Source organism: Tachypleus tridentatus, chromosome 12, assembly GCF_004210375.1.
Source record: "Tachypleus tridentatus isolate NWPU-2018 chromosome 12, ASM421037v1, whole genome shotgun sequence".
NCBI lineage: Eukaryota > Metazoa > Arthropoda > Merostomata > Xiphosura > Limulidae > Tachypleus > Tachypleus tridentatus.
The window spans coordinates 26,776,468-26,799,248 of record NC_134836.1 but is presented as its reverse complement, the minus strand read 5'-3'; the positions used below and the strand labels follow the sequence as shown (position 1 = coordinate 26,799,248).

The 22,781-nt window shown below is 33.7% G+C and overlaps 1 protein-coding gene across 16 annotated transcripts in view; it reads right to left on the bottom strand.

Annotated features, from left to right (window-relative positions):
• LOC143235393 (focal adhesion kinase 1-like) overlaps nt 1-22,781 on the bottom strand; it is a 122,275-nt gene that overhangs the window by 61,887 nt on the left and 37,607 nt on the right. The window contains exons 1-2 of one of the 16 annotated variants that reach the window (XM_076473515.1): nt 21,352-21,490; nt 19,075-19,341 (exon numbers count right to left, since the gene is read on the bottom strand). The exons of 5 other annotated variants lie outside the window; for them this stretch is intronic. In XM_076473515.1, the coding sequence (XP_076329630.1) occupies nt 19,075-19,091 (17 nt within the window). In that variant the 5' untranslated portion in view covers nt 19,092-19,341; nt 21,352-21,490. Of the gene's footprint in view, nt 1-6,462; nt 6,630-15,132; nt 15,318-19,074; nt 19,342-21,145; nt 21,161-21,351; nt 22,015-22,781 lie in introns of those variants that run through there. 10 more of the 16 variants (XM_076473517.1, XM_076473516.1, XM_076473508.1 and 7 more) reach the window with 10 other exon arrangements.

Here is a 22,781-nt window from a genome sequence, read left to right as displayed (position 1 = left end):
CAGAATTAACCTTCATAAAAATAAAACTACAGGAATGGTGAGTACAGATAACTTTAGACTGATGTTCAATGGTGCTTGTGTAAATTAATTTCAACTTTGAAAATTATACAATAAAGTTTTATTTTTTTATAAATCCTGGAAAGTGCACACACTCACTTAAAAAAAACTGGATTGAATCATTTATGCCTTCTTATGTTTATAATAATTAACATATTTTATAAAGTTAACTTTACTGTATATACTGATAGAAGTTGTTAACTACTAGGTATGGAAAGGTTGATTTCACTCAAAATATAAAAAAAAAATATGCAAAGAATAAAATTCAAAGATCCTGTGTATATATTAAAAATTTGTGACTACTAGTTTACAATTCAAGATAGAAAATCATGCCATCCAAAACACTCTAAATTTCTAACTCTTTATCCTTATTTAAGAATAAGTTGTTTTGGCTGTGTTTCATTATTTCAGTGATTTCTCTAGTATTTCATGCAATCATATTGTAAGCTGAAATAACCATTTTTTCCCACTGGGTGATATGACATATATAATTTGTGTTCAGCAAATGCAGAGATTTCACTTTTGTTTTTTATAATTTTTATGTTCATTTATTATATATTTTAAGTTTCTTATTTATGACCACTTTTACACTGAACTTTATATGTGTGTGTGTGTGTTTTTTTTTTCCATTAGACTATTTAATATTTAGTTTTATTTTACTAATTTTATTTAGTGGTCTTAAAATGGTAGTAAGATCTTGTTATTTTTTTTTTAATTTATGAAAAATTTCACATGATAAACCTGGGATATATGGTAAAAACAACACTTCTTTGTATGTATTTCACCAAATGCTGATTTTAACTCACTTTATTTTCAAATTTCATTAAACTTCCTCACTGCTCTGTCAACAATATGAGGCCAGAGACCTCTGACTGATGCTACATGTTTAATAACTAACGGTTCATTTTTTTAAAATTGGCTGAATTAGAACATAGTTTTAAAGACTTGTAAACATAAGAGTAAAAATGATGTGATTCTTGGTGAGATAGTATGATAACAGAAAAAGGTTTATGATAAACCACAGTTTCTAGATTATTCTTGTTTAGAAATGGTAACCTGTTTTTTTTTCAACTTCATTACTGACTTGAATAGAGGGCTCTGTGTTATTTAATCAATTAGTGAAAACGAGCAAAATATCCATCTTTATTATAATTTGTAAAATTGATAAAGGTGGTCAAATATAGTAATTCAAAATAAAATGTACTACATTAAGGATGTTGAACAATCACTAAATGACTGAATATGTGAAAAGGTTAAAACCAACCCTTCTGACACACTTTACAAATATATGTTTAAAGCTATATCCTCTCAACTATACATTTTATTTTACTTAGTTGACATTGGTATTTGATTTTATCATTATTTTCCAGCATACAGTACAAGTCTTCTGAAGTTTGTTTACTGAATTTTGCACAAAGCTACTTGAGAGCTATTTGTGTTAGCCCTCTTAAATGTTTGAAGAAATAAATCAGAGGGAAGGCATCCACTACCAATTACTGGGCTTTCCTTCACCAATGAAAAGTTGAATTTGTCATCACATTATAATGCTCCTATAGCTGAAAGAGAATTATGTTTGGTAACAGGATCCAACCTTTTCAAAATAAACCTCTTCTTAACAAGGACAGTTGATGAGGCTTATCTGAACAAGTATTAAACATCTCTCTTCTCACTGGAGTTCCATACTGGATTCTGCACATAATATTTGTATGCTATTCTGCGTATATGGCATCTAATTTATGCAATGATATGTAAGATGCACATAAAATAAGGTTTAGTGACCTAATCTCAGATGTGGCAAATTACAATAGGCTTAGTGAACATTTCAATGTCACTCATTAACCCTTTTGCAACGAGCTCAGTATAATATGCACGAATTCATCAACTTATTAACACATGTTAAGTATTTGCTCTATAACTTTGATTCAACATGTGTATCTTCACAAAATTTGATAGAATTTTAGTAAAGATTACAAGCATTTTATATACAAAAAATCAGATTTTTTAATGAATTTTTTATTAAAGATTTGTTTCTTTACTAGTCTGAATACAAAGTGATTTCAAGTTATGATTAAAAAACAACAAAAAATACCTCAAATATTAGTTGCATAATCTCTAAAACCTCCTAAATACATTTCTAAAGTTTTTTTTAGTAAGGCTTTATATTTTATAGTATTTTCTATATTCTTAACTATGTGGGGTGTGTCACTTAACCAACCTTATGACCATCATAAAAATAAAAGGAAATAAATATAAATTATACTATTTTTCTTACTAGGATTACTACATATTATAACAGGAAAATAAACATGTTTAGTCTAAGTAGCTTAAGTTCATAATACCATAGAGGAACATATTTATTATTTTTTATTATACTAAACTTCCCTTCATGCCTACCTAATATTATACAGCTTGCATTAATGCAGTACATGTGCACTCAGGCCATATATCCAAGTAATATAAACTGACCTTTAATCTTCCCTATTTTGGCTATATTTTAGTGGACTAGTATTTTATAATATACAGTCACATTTCAATTATTATACATTATACATATGTATGTAGATTATTACTATTTAGAAATAAATTGTTAAACCATACTATTTCTTAAAATATAGAACAATAAAAAAAACACACTAAAGCAGACAATTATCTTTTTTTGCCATGATATTTGTACTTTGTTGTTGCCTTTTAAAATTACACACACGGAACATATCAAACAAATTTTTTTTAGGTTTTATATATACAGTTGAATAACCAAAAACAATCATAAATGACTACACTGATACCATTGAATTCCACTATAATTCACTATGTTTAGTAACTAAACTTTATTTAGATTTTAAAAAACATGAAATTTCAAGCAGACTAAAGACACAACCTACTTCCTTAAAAACTTGGTACTAAAGAACATAGTACCTTTTTAAAAGGTTAAAATGACTGTGTAAACCACTCTTGGGGCATTTTAAGCTGTTGATTGGTTATTCACACATCATATACTGTAGTAGGAATATAAAAGGAACTGTTCCAACAAGTTGAAAGAGTTGAACAGGGCCACTGTGTTTGATTCTGTACATAAGCACTCTCTCAGTGAAATAAAAAGACATGAGGTTCTTATCTGATACTCTAGCTACTGAGTTCATAATTTGTATGAAATTATAGACTTAGTACTTTGAGTTAACAAATGTATTTTAAACAGCACAGCATTCAACATACCATGTGACTCACTAAAATCTATATCTAAATGTTATTTTAATATTTACTTTTAAATTAAGAACTTGTATATAATATTAAAGTCTGAATTATAATCTACAATTTCATTCCAAGCTTACTGACATAAAGTTGTAAAATAGTAGTTCAATAAAATATTGATTGCAAGTCAACATATAATATGAGAGACCTGACCCATTGTGCAGGGTTAATACACAACAAACAGGATAGTTCAACAATTTCTGAAGATTCTTATCTGAAGCTGAGAGGTTACAAGATAGTGATTTTATGTAATCTGTGCATATTTAGGCCTAATATTTGTGTAAATGACATGTCAACTAATCTACAACACACAAACACTGGAAGTAAATATAATGAAAAAAAAAAAAAAGAAAATATTCAGAACCAGAAACAAAGAACAAAATTAACAAAAGTTACAGGTTATTCAAACTATTACATTCACTGCTGGCCAAAATCTTAAGGCCAATGAACATAAAAAAAAAATATGCATTTTGCAATGTTAGACTCAACCACTTATTTGAGTAGAGCTTCAAAAGATGAAAATAAGAAAAGGGAAAAATCAACTTTTAGCATTTAATAGGAAAAATATGAACACTATGAAATTAGCCTAAATACTAGCTGGTCAAAAGTTTAAGACCACACCAAAAAGAAGTCCTAAACAGGGTAGGAAATGCCCAACAAGAGGTCTCAGTAGCGAGTTGCACGGCCGTCATTGCAATTAACTGCAAACATTCGCTTTGGCATGGTTGATATAAGCATTTGCAGAAGGCTGGCTGGAATGTTATTCCAAGTGATAAAGATGGCTTCATGAAGATCATGCACTGTTTGGAATTGACGTCCATTTCTATATACTTCCCTTGCCATCCACCCCAAATATTTTCAATGGAGTTCAGTTCGGGCGAACATGCTGGATGGTCCAAAAGAATCACGTTATTTGCCATGAAAAAGTCCTTTGTCCTATGAGCATTGTGGATCACAGCATTGTACTGCTGAAAGATAAGTCATTTCCACACAAGCGAGGGCCTTCAGTCAATATGGATGCTCTCTCCAACATGCAAATGTAGCCAGCTGCCATTTGATGCCCCTGTATAACCTGAAGCTCCATTGTTCCATGGAAGGAGAAAGCATCCCAGATCATAATGGAACCTCCACCACTGTGTCATGTAGAAAATGTCTCTGGTGGAATATCCTTATCGTGCCAATAACGTTGAAAGCTATCTGGACCATCCAGGTTAAATTTTTGCTCATCAGAGAACAAAACCTTCTTCCACTTTTCTATATCCCATGTTTGGTGCTTCTCAACAAAGTTTAACCAAGCTGTTTTGTGGTGTGGAAGGAGACATTTATGGTTTTTAAAGCCTTTCTCTCCTAGATACTGTCTTATTGTTCTTGAGCTGCATTCTGTATCTGTTAGGGCCTTATTCTGGTTCGAAGATTGGCTGGTGTCTTGCTGGACAACCCGTCGAATCCTCCTGCTCAGCACCGGCAAACTTTTCTTAGACCGACTACTTGAAATTCTCATTCCGTATCCCTCAGGGTTTTATAAGAAATTTGCAACAGCAATTTTATTATGCCCAATCTCACCAGCGATGGCACATTGAGAGAGACCTCGCTTTTGCAGCTCGACAATTCTGCCACTTTCATACTCTGTCAACTTTTTAGCCTTTGCCATGTTTTTACCCAATGTAACACAGGAGATGTTGATAATGCTTGAACACAAATGACTAAATTTCATTACGTGTTTACCGATTAACGCTTCATTTCAGTATGGTCTTAAACTTTTGACCAGCTAGTAGTTAGGCTAATTTCACAGTGTTCACATTTTCCCTACTAAATGCTAAAAAAGGTTTTTATTTTTATTTTTCCTTTCCTTAATGTCTTCTTTCAAAGCTCTACTCAAATAAGTGGTTGAGTTTAACAATGCAAAATGCATATATTTTCTTTATCTTCATTGCCTTAAGATTTTGACCAGCAGTGTATGTATCAAACAGTTACCTTGAATATCTCTAAACTCTTTAATTTGTTTCATTTCTTGTAATTCAATAAGCTGAAACATATCTATATCCCTTAAATTTATGGTAACAAATTACACAGACAAACAAGAAGGTGGAAAGCTCAGTAAATCACTAAAAGAAAGAATCATAATCATTTTTGTTTGTTTTCAGAGAAATAATATAAACTTTTCAAAGCTTTTTTAAAGAATGTTTTGAAGGTCTTAAACAGCAAAAAAAAGTTGAGCACATTACAATCAATTTGAATATTAAAATCAACAATGCATATGAAAACCACAACTAATACAGAGTTACAGTGAAATGCTGTATGTCTGATATACATTTTAAGATTGTTTGGCACCTTTTAAGTTGCAAGATATCACTGAAAATGGATAACTTTTAATAAGAGTTGGTAACACCTCTTTTTAACACAAAGTATTCACACATGCATATCAGGGATTTACAACTTTCAAGACATGGACATCCACTGTGCTTAACTGTACTGACAAATAAAGAAATACAGAAAAACTTAAGGTACAACCATCCAAATGACCAGATCAGACCTCCAACAAACTATACTTCAGTCATTGTTAGCAAAGTGTAACACTTTATAACAAGTAAGAATCCACAAACACAAAGGTCAATGGCAAATGATGTCCATGTGGTAAGAATGTCATATCAAAATAAACCCTTACCACAGAGCATTTTGCCATGGAAGTTGAACAGCAGGGTTATAACAAAGAAACACGGCTGTAATGATGTGGTGCAATTCAAAAATCAATTCGATACAACATAATCCTCTGTAGCACCTTTTACAAAGCTTTTAATGAATGCTTTATTTACCTTACTAGTAGAAGTGTTTTAATATATTCTTTTAACAGATTTTTTTAGGCTGTCTTGTTTACTTTCTTAGAAGTGCTTTTTTTATAATCTTTTACTATGTCTCTTATAAGAAATGTTCAACATTCAGTCACATACATACTGTACATCTAACCTTTGTCAATAACACAAATGGAACAGTCACTCCTATGAAATATCACCTCTGAATTTCAAGCTCCAAACATTAGCACTTCCATGAACAAATAATCATGCTGTTGTTTTTTAAAGCTTTATTTTATCTGTTATGTAAAACCCTGACCAGAACACAAGGATTTTCAAGAGCATAAAGAAACAAATTTAAATATACCTGGTTTATGTTTTCACACCTACACATATCCTCATGAATAAAACTGACAAAATGAGACAGCTTGGCTGAAATGTGTAGGTATCACTTGAGTCCCCACCTCCATTCTTCACACATAGGGTATCATTTAAATGTTAATTACTACTGATCTTAGAGCAATACACATTATTTAAACTCAATGGGTACTAGGTTTGCTGATTGTTCAAGCTAGTTCTATACTTAAACTGTGTGTAAAAAAAATTCAACTAGGTCAATAACGCTATACACATGCCTTGTAAATCATTTTCTGTAACTACCTAATCCATTTTAATTTCAACATAAACTACACATGAAATAAACATTACGATGATCCATTTACTCTCCGGTATCCCAAGGTCTTCGTTGTTTCCCAGATAACGAGACAAACTATCCCACATACATGTCATTTGTTCAACGCACGTAACGCAAAAACTCATGGCTAAGAAAGCATGACTGGTATGTTAATTTAAGTTTGCACTTTGAAACAAGTGATCGCTAACTTGAGCTTCCAGCTACATTTGAGCAATATTTCTCAATGACCCAATAACGGATAAAATGACCTACTTAGCATAGTATATTAAATAGACGTTAGGTCTGTGACGTACATAAACGTTAGTGACGTCGATGTGACGTTACATCACAAGTCGTACACATTGATCAGCTGAGATAGGATGACGTTAGTATGGAATTCGTTAAAAACTAAATAAAATCATAAATGAAACAGCGTGGAAATAACTAACGTCGTTTAAAATAGAGACTGTCCAAAAAGCAGCTTCTTAAAGCAATATTCAATCTGCTCAATTAAATATACATTTTACTGTACAAATCACGTGAAACCTCACTAATTACATTGTGTACCTGAGAAAGCACTGTATATTGAGTTTTATAGAATTCAAAGGAGGGTTACTAGGGTGATCCCATGGCAGAAATGAACGTTTATTTTATAGAGATAAGTTATAAATTTTTACCTTGTTTTCTTTCAAGAAGAAAAGGAGTGATTCTTGTGTGTGTTTTCTTATAGCAAAGCTACATTGGGCTATCTGCTGAGTTCACCGAGAGGAATCGAACCCCTGATTTTGGCAGTGTAAATTCGTAGAATTACCGCTGTACCAGCAGGGGACAGGGATGATCTTACCGAAATTTACAAAATTATGTGTGGAGAAGGAGCGAGGGGTAATTACATAGAAAAAGGTCTCTGTTTTCTTAGTGTTAAGATTTGGAAAAGGCCGACTAATCTTCCTAACATAATGTAATCAATACTGGAAAGCTTAGGATGGGGAATTACCATTTTCTTATAAAGTGTGGATTTAAATTTTCACTTTTCTCCAAAGACAGCCCTGAGTGAACTTGTCCATGTGTTAAGAAGAACTGAAATAAAAATCTTACCAACGTTTTTAAAACATCAGCGTGGCTAAAAGGTTGTTAGTCGAAGTATATGAATGCTGGGCTTGTGAAATGTACTCCCTATTTTGCCAAATTCAAGTAGGTTCTAAAACGTACCTACTACAAGGTATAGATTTAAAATGTTTTAAAAACACATCTGGTTAGAACAACGATAGATATTAAAGGTTTAATAAACATATGATTCAACAAGTTATGAGTCACAAGCAACTAGTGACTAGTACTTTTTATTACCATAAATCTTTATTCTAACTATTAATAAACTGCTAATAATGTCAGTTATATCAATAAATAATTAACAGTTCAAAATAAACCGAACAACCAATTTTCATTGCTGATATAAAAATTATGGATTCTTATAAAACCACTATTAATTATGGCATACAGAAGTTAATACTTATTTACCTATTAATTTAGGCGTTTGTTTGCTATCTACTGTTATTCAAGAAATAAGTTAATTCGTTAATCTTACGCGGACTGAACTCAGCATGATGTTTACCAAAACATCTAAAAGAACCTTCGCAACGACAGTACTCGTTACACAATAATCTCTACTATTCAAACAATTTAAAATACAAAATCTCAAATACGTTATTGTTTCAAACAATTTAGACGATCACTAACAAAAGCTAATTTTCACATAAGTTCATTCTGATTACTTGGCCAACTACTGAGAAAGGTTTTTTTCGCACATTAATTAGTCACTGCGATTATTTATCCAGCCGTCCCCCGCTAGTACAGCGGTAAGTCTACGGATTTACAACGCTAAAATCAAGAGTTCGATTCTCCTCGGTGGACTCGGCAGATTACCCAATGTGGCTTTCCTATAAGAAAAAACACACACACACACACTTATCCAACAACTGAGAAAGGTTTTTCACACATCAGTTAGGCACTGTAATTACTTATCCAACTACTGACGAAGTTGTTTTACTCATCAGTCATTCTAAATATTTACCAAAGTAGCGACAAAGACTATTTTAACCATCAATTATTTTTTAATATTTATCCAACAAATGCTATCTTACATAGCATCAAGTGGTTCTTAAGTTTAACACAGCAATTACTAATGTCAAATTTCTACACTAATGGTAGTAACTGCTATTAACACAAAAATGAGTAATTATACGTACAGCTACTAGTTAGACAAAGTTTACTTGTTCGGGCTACAACCACGATAATTACTGGTTATTAAATGTTATCTATTCGAATTACAACCACGATAATCACTAATTAGACAAACATTACCTATATGAACTACATCTACAATAATGATTGATTAACATTCAGATTACATGTTCGGACTACAACTTCGATAATTACTGGTTAGACAAAATTTACCTATTCGGACCGCCACCATCGTAATTACTGGTTAGACAAAGGTTTCCTATTCGCATTGTAATTCTGAGTATTTATACGTAGGGAACGTCTATAACAACGTCTGTAGTAATGCGTATATCCACTTCCACCCTCCATGAAATAATTATCACACACAGTTTCCATTACCATAAACATTTTGGGTTAATAAATACCAGATTAAATGTTTGTGTGTTAAAGTTGTGAGTCTCAAACAATTTCAAAACACAAATACTATTAATATTACAATTCATCTAACTAAAATCTGGCCTAACTATGAACAGGATGGACACAAGACAGTAGTGAACACATATTTTTCTAATACATATAATAATAAAAGTAGATCAACAACAAAATCGCGAACATAAACACAGAATGTCTTAAGACAATACAGGAAGTGGAACTCATTTAGTTAACGTAAAGACGTATTCACATGACCAAGTGTCAGAAATCGCGATACGTCAGTGACTAAGAAAGGTGGAATTGAGCCATCTATTAAACGAACACTTCACTTAAATAACCACTAATTTTTTAATCAAGTCAGTAATTTCTGAGGATAAGCGATTTCTTCTTTTTTGTTTTAATTCAAATAACACGCTTACATTTTCAGTCCTGAGTGTGCAATATTTTATGCTTCTCTCGGCTACGATGTTAATTGATATTATGTTCATTTAGGCTTACAGGTAATTCTTTAAGAGTTGAATAATGCACACATTACCTAGTTTATAGCCTTCGTTAATTCTCCATCACAAGTTGTTCTATGGAACATGTAAAACACAAACTGACATGGAAAAGTTTTATGGATCGTTTAAACTACACACAGAAAGCAACATGTAAAAGAAACAATAATAAGGGTCATCATAGTGCTACATATGGAACATGACATATGAAGGAAACATTAGTTAACACAACGGTGGTGAAACATTAACAAGTGTCAAAGTGCTACACATGGAAGACAACACAGACTAGAAATTCTAGTTAGCACAACAGCGCTGAAACATTAATGAATTCCATGGGGCTACACATGAAAGAATTACAGTCAACACGTATGTTTTAATGTTGCAGTTTTGATAAAAAATATAATCTCTATACAACCCTAAATACATCTCAAAAAATCTACACGATAAATTATGTTAAGTGCTTTTTTCCTATTAGTATTTATTTTTACAGCGACTCTCAGAACGACTATATCCCCCTTCGTTTTTAATTCTTAGCTTCGTCATTTCTTCACCAATTTGAGATTTAATTACAGTCTTGAACTCGGGAGATCAAACCCTTCCGAATAATGTATTTTACCTCGCCTACGGTCTCATAGAATAATTTACTTCAATTCTGCCTTTAAAAAAATCAATTTGAGGCTAGGTTAGTAAAGATCCTCATGAGTAATAAACTGTAATCGGGTGTCTCCGTGTCTCACGCTGGTACTGCTGGTATTATAACTAATAAAACAGGGAGAAAAGATCTCATCGACTAATTTATTTTAGTCCTGTCTAAAAAAATTAGAAGTGCCTCAACTTTTGACGATTCCTTTAGTAAACACTTATAACAGACAAAAAAGCCATAGTAAATGAGGCACTGTATTTGGTTTGTTCCGAATTTCGCGCAAAGCTAAGATGGCTATCAGCGCTATCCGTTGCTCATTTATCACATTGAAAGACTAAATGGAAGGCAGCTGGGCATCACCATCCAACGAATAATATAACGACCTCACAGCTGAAATTACAAGCATGTTTGGTGGACGGGGATTCAAACCCGCAAATAGCCAGTCCAGCGCCCTAACCACGCTGTCAAGGCACTGGACATAACGACAAAGCTGACCCATTCCATAGAAAACTGAATATTTGACATTTGGAGTCAAATTAGTATCTTTATTGCAACAGTACTTGTTTAAATACAGGCCTTCTACAGTTACACAAAATAATGATAATTGTAAACACCGAAATCTGTAAATTCATTTGTCTTAGGCCAAAGAGTAAACTTTTAATAAGTACAGCATATATTCTACAGAGAGATAAATTAATACGGTAACTTGAGTACGTTTTGTTGTTTTTTACTTTAATTTAGTTAGGGCTAACTTTACTGTACTTAATACTATCAATAAATAAATTTATCTTATTCAACTACTTAACGTCAGACCTTTTTCAAAAACTTCTATAAGACTGTTGTATGAAATATTTACTAAAGTATACGTAATAAGATATACTTTCCGTTTGCATTCGTTTAAACGAAGTGCACGCGTATTATCAAGACAGACCAACACCGAGTAGTATTATAATGCAAATAATTTTAACGCTAACCTAAAGTTTTGTGACCAACATCTGATTCACATACCAAGGGAAAAAACGAGCCGACAAGAAACCGGAATGAAAAGTAGTAAACAAGCATACAATATAAATAATGTTAAAAGACGCAAGTTTGTTTCTTAAGAGTAAAGCCACGTTGGACTATCTGCTATATCCACCGGGAGAAAACTAAATCCAGACTTTTGCAATGCAAGTCCACACACTTATCGCTGTCCCAACGAGGAACAAAAGACATGATAAAAGTTTACTCTTCATTTTAATTTTTTTGTACCATCAATTGTCCTTACCATCTTATACGGACACTACCAGTAGGTGGCTTCCCTTTTATACAAGAAACGAACTTCCGAACTGTTTGAAACTGCACACTAATTTATGTATCGTAATTCCTGATATTACAGACTTCTCTTCATATCGTTCTTTAGATGTGAAATCGACATACCGAAAAAAAATTATATTCTCGCCTCTTTTAAAACTCAAAATTAGAAACTGACCATTAAAAATCTAGGATAAATCACATTTTCTCTGTAAAATACATAAACTCCTTCAATCCTTAGCAAGAGTAACAAACGGTGTATGTGTCAAGTGGTATTAAAGATTTGTAACTATCACTTATTGCCGCACGTCATTTGGTGTGTAAACAGTTCACAACTATGTGTTTAAAAACTCAATGGGATCCAAGATCCTGAAATGACAAGGTTATATAAAACCCTTCAAATACGCACAACAGGGTGTTACGGTATTTCTAACAAAAAACAACAACAAAAAACGGTGTCATCATAAACACAATAACCAACGAGGCTCTTCGCTTGATACCATATGTCTCCGGATTTACAACGCTAAAATCAGGGGTTCGATTCCCCTCGGTGGGCTGAGCAGATAGCATTTGTGGCTTTGCTAAAAGAAAAACAAACAAAAAACAAACAAAACAAACGTTTGATACCAGAGATCATCAGGTTCCCTGGGAAAGCCAGGGTGTCGAACTATTTCTATTAGAATAGGGGGCATTAATATAAATACATAAATTTATACATTTGTAAAAAACTACGAAAATATTTTCATCAAAAACTTGTATTTCTCGATACACAATTTTACACAAAACCATTATTAATTAGCTGTTGTAAAGCATTAATAGTAAACTGTCAAATGTAATTATGTCCTAAATAATAATTCCAAACACTACAAAAATGTCCAACATTTATTTATGAATACAGTATTGATGGTCTATAACTGAATACGATAGTGGTCGTACTTCAGAATTGTAGTAGTATTCAGTTTACACGTGTTTGATTGGTAAAACCGAAACAGCAATACATCATAACTGACGTTCCAGATCAACAACAGTTCAGCAGAAGCAGAAAGTCTGGACTTGAAATTAGTGTCAATCAAATATAGTCTTACACATTTCACATGCACTAATTCCGAATCTAGATACCACCACTATGTTTCAATATAGTGGCGGATAAAATGGATGCCGAAACGCACATACTGTTCTATGTGTGACACTACAACAAAACTTGTATCCACAGCTAGGTTTTCACATCCTCGATTTTGGGCTTATATTTTTTACAGCTTTTAGATCAATCATTAATCCAATATGGCAGAAAAGATAGGAAAAGAAAACAGATTATAGCAGATTATATAGGGTGTCCCCCTAAAATCGACATATCACTGTGATCTTGTTGTTTAAGGGTTTCAGGCATGAGGAGTACAATGAGAGACATAAAAATACGATTAAGGTAGATTTAAAGCCAATAAATATGCTCGACGCACATGAGTAACTGATATGATTTTATCTCATTTAGTGCTGCCATCTATATACAGGTCTAAAGATGGGTTCGCTTGAGATTTTCTGCAAGGATTCTGATGTAGGTGGAAGCGACTTTAGCCTTCATGATATTCTCCACATCAAACACTGTAACACAAGTGGGCTTCTTTCTGTAGCACAAAGTTGCAAATTGTGTTCATGTTAGCGACAGAATCGTTGGCAGCACTTTGACAACAATCGCTTTTCCTATAATTCAAATGTAGACAGTTTAATCATATACACAAACAGGATGTCTACAAGCAGGTAAATTTGCGACATAAAACTAACCCAATGTCAATGACTGTATGCTGTGTATTGGTTCCTTCTACGAGAAGTGTACACGTGAGACTGATGGTCAGGTAGTGGCGCAGTAACAGTACAAATGCACTTGAAGCTTCCGAAGTTACAGTGATGCAGCTTGCATGGCCACTTCCAAAACTTGTCGCATCATTATAACGTCTGATACTTCATGGTTTGACAGCAACTTGTTCCTTGCGATGACACATCCAAGGTGAACTTCTTCAGGTGTACTGCCATTCGAGTGTATAGTTAAACAGAAAGTGGCGCTGCTTATCGCATATTTTTACAATATGGTCGCACAATAAAATTATTTAGAACAGATTCGCGTATATAGCAGGAAACCAATTTAAATAGTTTAAACATATTCAGATCATTTTTTTGCAGTGTCTTTTAAGCTATCACACAAACTAGGTGAAACAGAGAATACATGTACAGTCCTAATCAAACCGTATAGTAGTTAGCCACAGATCCGAAGGGCGTAGTTAATTTCTAATCACAAATGATAAATAATATTGATATCGTTGATATATATCACACACACATACATTTGATACGCCAACTGTAGGGATATGTTCATCTGTTTGATTATACGTTAGGGGGTGATGTCTGGATTATAATTGAATTATCGTTTAATAATCTTGGTGGTTAAATAATGAATACTTTGATTCACAATACTTAGAAAGAATGCACGTCAACTATTTTAACATAGTTATTTTCAGCTACAAGTAGTTATAATAAGCTTTTCCACCATTTTAGATAAAAGAGCAAATGAGAACAAGATAAACTATAAATCATGGACCTCAAAAAACTAGACGCAAACACAAATTCTGCCACGTTATCTGATAGAGAAACTGAGATATGGGGAGATATTTCAACAGCCATCTTGAATACCTCAAAACACTCAAGGAAGACGAAGTGGTATTATCCACACCTGTAACGAACACATCCAGATCTGTATAGCGTACAACATCAAAAACACTAGAAGGACGTTAATTCTAAATGGTGGTATAAATCAGGACTTTACAACTAGATTGACAAGCAAGAAACTAAAAAGCTTAAACGTCACCCCCCACCCCCACCCAATGTTACTTTTTGAGGTGCTCCACAAGTCTGGTCGAGTTCTTTGTAATAGTAATGGTAACATACAGGATCCCCTTGTGGTGGGGAACTGGGGAATCAGATAGAAATACCAATTCCCATGTTCAATGTTTGGGGGATCTTAAGGATGCAGGCTAAATCTGGAAAGAAAGATCAGAACTTAAGAGTGAAAAACTGACACAAAAACAGAGATCGCGCTTAATAACATATGGATCAGGTTCGAATGCCGAAACCCCCCATAAAACTCTCCGGAGGAGCGAAGTTGGTAAAAAAAATATATAATGTGACAAAAACAAAGGACACAAACAACACTTTTAAACACATCTAAATAAACTACGTAAAAATATTCATTTCAGAGTCATCTCTAAAAAATTAATACGAAAGAACTCTGACCTTAAAAGGCTTCCAACGATGAAAACGAAGAAATGGTGTCAAATATTACTTGCAAAGTTCAATAAAAAGTTTTGCTGTGTAAAACCTCATACGCCATCGGCCTTGAAAGATATACGTTGGAGATTTCTCACTGAAATCCGCCCAGCATTTACTTTTCAAAACACCTAACATGAGAGAAGTGCACGTGGGTAGAAAGTCGTGCTACCACGTGGGATCCAACTGTTCTCGTAACAACACGACACCCACGTGGCCTATATTTACTAACTAGATCACGTGCACTTCTAAATTCCGTTTTTTCCTGCGGCTTAGTAGTATGCTATTTTTTTTAAGGTGGCGTTAAACGACGCCTCAGACAAAAGAAACCAACGAAAGATGATTTTCTTTTTAGAAATGAGAAATATCTCAGATACTCTTCATAGCAGGGTTTATAAATTATATATAAAAGTAACAGCCTTCACCTTGCTAACGCGACTGTATGTTCACTAACATTCATTAATTCACTATTTATACAGAATCTCTCATAAACAGAAAACATGTTTACAGTTTGGTTTATCTTTCTACTTTAATGTGAAGGTCGAAGATAAAGAATGTTTTCGCCTGTGTGAGAGTACCAATGATAAATGTTTGCTTTTATGAAAGGGAAAACGACGTTTCTCTGCTTGTGCGTAAAAGATGGAATTAAAGGACGTCTGTTTGCGTGAAATACAGGTACGCTTCTTCATGAACCCGAGTTTTTTGTATCGAAAACTTATCACTGACTAAAAAATTTCCGTTCAATTCCTAAACAGGATAAGACTAAAAGTTTGACTTCAGTTCAGGTGGGGTGAACTAGGAAGGCAGAGTTGGGTCAGTTGAAAGGACAGAACAAATACAGTTTAAAAAATCAAAATTGTGTAGTTTATGAATTTCGATGTAGTTTATCAACTTAAGAGTTACGGATTATTACGAAATTTTGTAAGTAAAACCTAAACTTTTATAGGAGTTGAAATAACTAAACTATCTTTATCACAAAAAAAAACGTATTTTGTGCACCAGCTAAAACAAGTATAGTTTGTGTTAATTACTACCAAATTGAGTTCATCTAGAAGGCACATGGAATGTATGGTTGTCCTGTCCAACACTCTCTAACTTAGCATCACCCATCCATCGATATACAATAATAAGCATGACAAAATTATGAAACCGAACCAACACCCAGTACTGTAGCTCGGAAACAATAAGTGATGAAAACATTCATCTTTACAAAACGACATCCACACGTCTCTTGTGTAACACAAATCGCAGTATTTAGTAACAACACGGATACAATGACGATGATTCCGGGGGTCCTATTCATGCAAGTGTACATTTTTTCAGTATATAATATCAACTTCCTTCCCCCATCTGTTTCTCCAATGTCGCGTGATACCAGATACAGCATCACGTGCGGTTGAACATCGACCAGTTTGGCCTGGTTCCTATAGCGTTTGACCAAGTCAGATGTACAAGAACGATGGTCGGCTGAAGCGTAAGACTCGAACGTAACAACAAATAATTCGTGTTCATCACTAACACGTTGTCTACAGCTATGACTCATGGCTCCAATCTGCTTACAGCAACGTGTGTGCAGCCTGTAACAATACCAACAGATAATACACAAAACACCACCTCTGGCGAGGAAAAAAAAGAAAAAGAAGACCCACCATCTGTTATAAGAAATAGCAATGAATTATGTTACAATCCTGTCTGGTATAACAAGTAACACCATCTTGTAGAGCATAACAAGTCTTAACAAAACCTTAAATGGTATAACCGATTAGAACAAAACCTTGTATGGCGTAACATGTTACAACAAAACCTTGTATGGTATAACAGGTCCAAATTACAATGTAAACACCAACAATTCTTACATGTTATATCATGTGATATTATTTCTAAGCAGGAATGCGTCCATTAACTGTTACAAAATATTAAGTCACGTAGTATAAATAGAAATGCCAAAGTGTCTATCAATTGTTAAAACACAAATCATATATTATGGTATGATCTTGTTTCCAATTAAGCACAAAGCTACACAATGGACTATCTGGGCTTTGCCCACCACGAGTATCGAAATCCGGTTTTTAGCGGTGTAAGTCCGCAGACATACCGCTGAGCCACTGGGGGGCAGTATGGTATGAACTCCCCATGTATCCAATAACTGTTACAACGTATATCACATGGTCTGGTATGAACTCCACGTGTCCAGTAACTGTAACAACACACATTAAATAGTGGTGTATCAACTCCAAACGTCCTTACTAACTGATAAAACATATCTAATCAAAAACACCTCGGGTGTGAAAATAAAGGTGCGATCGAAAAAGTTGGTAATCAAGCTGCTACATTTATAACACTGATAAGAACTTTACAACAAATACTAATTTATTACTTAACCAGGCACGAATTTTATTTACACATCATCATGACCCAAGTTCAACAAAACACATGACCTAATTAACTAATAAATGAATATTTGTTGTAAAGTTCTGTTCTTATCAATGTTATAAATGTAGCTTCTAGCTTGAGTTCCAACTTTAATTTCATTCCTTTAAATCGCATGCTTATTCCTTTTTTGATAGCACATTTTTTTTCACACGATTTTTTATCAGTACATACGAACAAAACACAAGCAATAAAAACTTCAAACACCCCTAATATTCGAAACGTATCTATAATTTACAGAATCAACCATTCTTTTATAAAATATATTGTGGTAATTTTCCTCTCTAAAACAGTGTGAATAATTTCATTTATAGTAACGCCATGGAATTTAGATTAACAGTTTCTTTTCATCAGCTGCACGCATCATTATTTACGATAACTGCTCAAGATAATATCACGTGACACTGAACGCTCTTTAATTAAGAAAATTTCATAAAATTTAGCAAATCTGTGCTTGAACGTTGCCTTTGAATAATAACCACCCACCTGTATGATTTTTTTGAAAACTTGGGCTAGAAACTGTTTTTCTAAGTTTAATTGCCCTAACCAATACTGCACATACTTTCACCCTGTAGTTTTGCTACACTAAATCAGCCGTCTTTAAATATGAATAAAAGCTGAAAACGGTGAAACTGTAGTAAAATTACAGACCGATAGCTCATGTGACTTCCTGCGCAGGCGTGCGCAAGCATTTTGGTTAAAACTGAGCGGTTTTTGTTGAATAACTTTATCCATGTAGATTATATTTAGACCATCTGACACCTAATTGTAGGTTGTAAAGATTTATCAGTGTATCAAATTTAACAAAAAATATCTGGAAGTATGTTTTTATATCAAATAAAATTTCTGTACTTTCGATGCGAAATATAAATAAAGAAAAATAATAATAAGCAATAATTGGAGATTTTATATCTCGGGTATTTCTTAACGGATTTCCTTGAAATTTGGTATGTGAAGTAAGGGTCCAGTATAGCACATCTGTTTAAAATATGTGATAGTTTAAATTACCACTATTCGAACTGGGAAAGCAAAAAATTGCTAAATTATCACTTCTATCCTGCAACTTGTTTCGACCGCACGACACGTTATCGTATGTCTTGATATCACATGGTATGGTCAACTACAAACATATCCACTAACTGTGAACACATACATCACATGGTATGATATCAACACAAAAACATGAGTCCGTGCATTTTGACAGTAGGCGGTTCCTGCAGTATTGAATCTATAAACAAGTGTAGTTATTACTACAGCACGAAGCACCCGAGTTTCTGCTTGCTCATCATAGGTTTTCAGCCAGAACATAAACAATGTTTTTAACTTCTTCCTAAGGTATTCGTTCAGAACAAAATTAGAGAATTATACACAGACCTTTCATTATGTTAAAATAATTTTTATTTTAAAGCAATGGGCCCTCTTTTCGAAGCCTTCATCGGGCAACAATTTTAACACACACACACACATATACACAATAACCTGTTGGTCCGCTGCATTGTGCCAATTAATAAATTGGACGAAATGATACAGCATTTTCCACAAACGCAAATGAAGTCCGGTTACTAACAAACTCAAACCTCATACACTTCACATTATAAGACGCATAATGATATTTCTTTGGTTTGCTGCTTTCAACTGTAATGATGAACTTTGAATAGTCGAAACTGTAAATCCCCAGTAGATGGTATAGTCAATCAAAGAATGCATTGGGTTTCTACGTCAGAGATTTTCTTTTCAGTTTCATCTCTGGTGAAAAAGTAATCTTTAATATATGATAAACGAAATATATACAAAAATTAACAATATATGTATTATTGCGTCTACATGTTTTAATTTCTTTAGTATTCAAAATAACAACAATAATAAGTAAACATATTGTTAATTGGGCCTTACAGTACACAGAATAAGGTTCCTTGGAAAAGTCTAAAGTTGCATATTTAGAGAAAAGAAACTAATCATAATATATACATTGTTAAGTCTTAGATGTTTTACTTTGTTTATTGATCAAAATAATGATAATATTAAATATACTGTTAAGCCTAATGTGCATCTTAAGTTACCAGAAACTAACTATACTAAATACATTAATACTGCTCGAACTACGCGTTTTACCTACTTTTTACTGATCACTAATGCTAGAAAGAACTAAGCCTGATAAAAATTCTTCTGTACGAAAAATAAATGTTTTATTTTATTAAATAAACTCCACTGTACGTAGACTAAATGTTTTAGTACGAAAATATAAATCCTTTACTCTAATCAAACAAACTTCTATACGAACAGTAAATGCTTTAGTTTCATTAACCCTTAAACAGCGGGAGTGTTGTAGGTAGCAGTATCAACTAATGATGGCCGCCGTTTAAGCATTTTAAAGAAACTTCCTTTCACGTTAATAAGTATTTCTGTTGGACTGAACAAACATTCTGTACGTACAGTAAACACTCTAGTCTGATTGCAGAGCCTCTTCTGTACGTAAAGTACATGTTTTAGTTTTACTAAACAAACTTTTCCGTACATGCAGTAAATGCTTTAGCCTGAAAAACAAACTCTTCTGTGCGTACAATAAATGGTTTAACTTGATTAAACAAACTTATTTATATACAGTATATGCTCCAATCTGATTTAAGATACTTCTGTACTATTCTTTAGTAGGAAAAATGTTTTAGTTTGATTAAAGAAACCCAATTATTCATGTATTAGTTTGATTAAACACTTTTATGTACGTATAATAAATGCTCGTCTGGTTGAACAAACGTCCTTGTATGTACAGTAAATGCTCTTGTTTGATTAAACACTATTCTGTACGCACAGTAAAAGTTTTAGTCTGATTACAGAAACTCACCAGTACGTGCAATAAATGGTTAATAAGTATTATCTATTTTACCGCTTTATAAAACATCTGTTTAATAACCACATAGCCTGCTGTTAAAAAAAAAAGGTTCATTTGAAAAAGCTCTCAGTTTATGGTTCCTGTTTCACCTTTTTATAAACCACCTACTTTCAGTTGAGAATAATTATTCCAAGGTTTTCCCGACTTCCGAGGAAAATCAATACTAACTGAAAACATGATGTTTTACGCTGAGACCTGCACAGTGAAACTTAGACAACTCGATATTTTATATTTGTTTGCTTTTTGACCTTATGAAAAAACATCAGGAAATGCTCTTCAATTAATTATACATTCCTACGTTTAAACATACGAAATGAACTAGATTAAGTTTCGCCTGTCAAAATTACTAATGGGTTTTTTCTAGTATTAATGTATAAATGGGCCACGACGTGAAATATTATAACTAACAACACAATCTCATCAAATTAAAATGTTACATATCAAAGATGTTGAAAATTTCGTAATTTCATATAATTTTGAAAACGACAGTTTTAAAAATTCGAAAGAAGCGAAACAGACGATAACCAAGTAAAATTAAAATCAAAGACATAAATTATTATGCTAGATTAATAAAAAATATATAAAAAATACAGCCCGAAAATACGGCTTCGATAGCACTGCCATGTAGTGTCAGAAACAATTCAGTATTATCGCGCTTACGGTTTACGTTGATCACCAAAATAATAACAACGGTCACGAAAGCAGAAAAGCATCTTATCAGCTCCTTCGTACAAAGGTTCATTCAAATCAACCCAGCCACCTACTTACTGACCGTGGTATAACCGTAGGTTCTGGACTTCACCAGTACCATGTGTTGATACTATAAACCCTTTCACTCAAAAGTAGGCCCAGACCAACCCACCTACCTACTGACCGTGGTATAGTACGTGGGCCCTGGACTCCTCCAGTACCAGAAACTAGCCTGTTCGTCCACCATACTAGAACTGCATTGTTGCTTCTCTCCACCATTTACGGAAGGCACCTGAACCAGACAACACACGTACATCTGACATAATTTCATCTCTAAACATTACAATCAAACTATATCTCCACCATTTCCTTTAGCACGAGCACACAACTCATGCGTGGAAGACGCTTTCCTGTCGTTCTCCAAAATCGCTTACGAGCCACGCTATAGTTGAATCGTGATAACACTGGTCCTTGCTTTAGAGGCCGATAGTGAAACAACAGGTCTGATGACGTCACAAGCAGCCATGAATTGGCGGCACCTGGTGCCTAAGGGAGAGCCTTCGTTTAAACTATGATTCTTCTCTGTTGTCCTTAGTTTGTAGAGTTTTGTAATAGTTTTGAACAAATGTAAATCAGTACCCCATTTAATTTACTGCGCATACCAATTACACACATGCTACAGGGAGAAAATCCTGAATGTGTAAATACTGTACTCTTCGTTTAGACTTTACAAGTTCATTAAAATGGCCTCTAATCACCAATTCCCCTGTCCGCCAAGTAAACATACTGATCGTGTTCCTACACACCGTCAGCAACCCAAATACCTGCCCGCTTTACATTCCGAGAACCGGCTACGTAGTGCTCGCTGGAAAGACAGTGAGGTCTGTTTCACCAGCATATTGAGAGATGATGAAGTGTGGAATTCGTGACGACATCGTAACATTCCAAGATGAAAGAAACGAAATAAAATAATTACGATTAGCACTTAGTCACACAAGCTTCGGTTCCACCTGCGAACTGGTATCTAGTAGATTCTCAATGCTAATTTGAAGTTAAGTACAAAGCTACACAATAGGTTATCTGTGCTTTTCCCACCACGGGTCTCGAAACTCTGTTTCTAGAGGCGCAAGTCCATAAACATACTGCTGTACCACAGGGGAAGGGGATTCACAATGTTTAAATCTAACTATAAACACGTAACTTAATTACACGAACTTGTATCTCGAAGATTCACAAAGTTAAATCCAACTGCAACCACACATCACACTCGGACTACCGGTAGGGATCTGTTAAATTGTAGCCAATGTCTTCAAGTTTTTAAAACCACTGAAGTATTTATTGCTACTTAATCCTTAATATTTTGTTGCAAAAAAAAAGTTAACATGACTTTTGACCTGGAAGGAAATAGTTTAGGAAGGGATTTGCCACTTAACTTTTATCTACAGAAAAACAACGTAGGAATACGTTTTTCTATGTCAAATAAAAATGATATCATTCAGTTGCTTAATCTGACTCTCACCATAACGGCTATTCTTCATGATATAAACAATGTCTTTACCATTTATGCTTCTACTGTCTCTCAGCTAACCTGATGAGCCGTGGTATT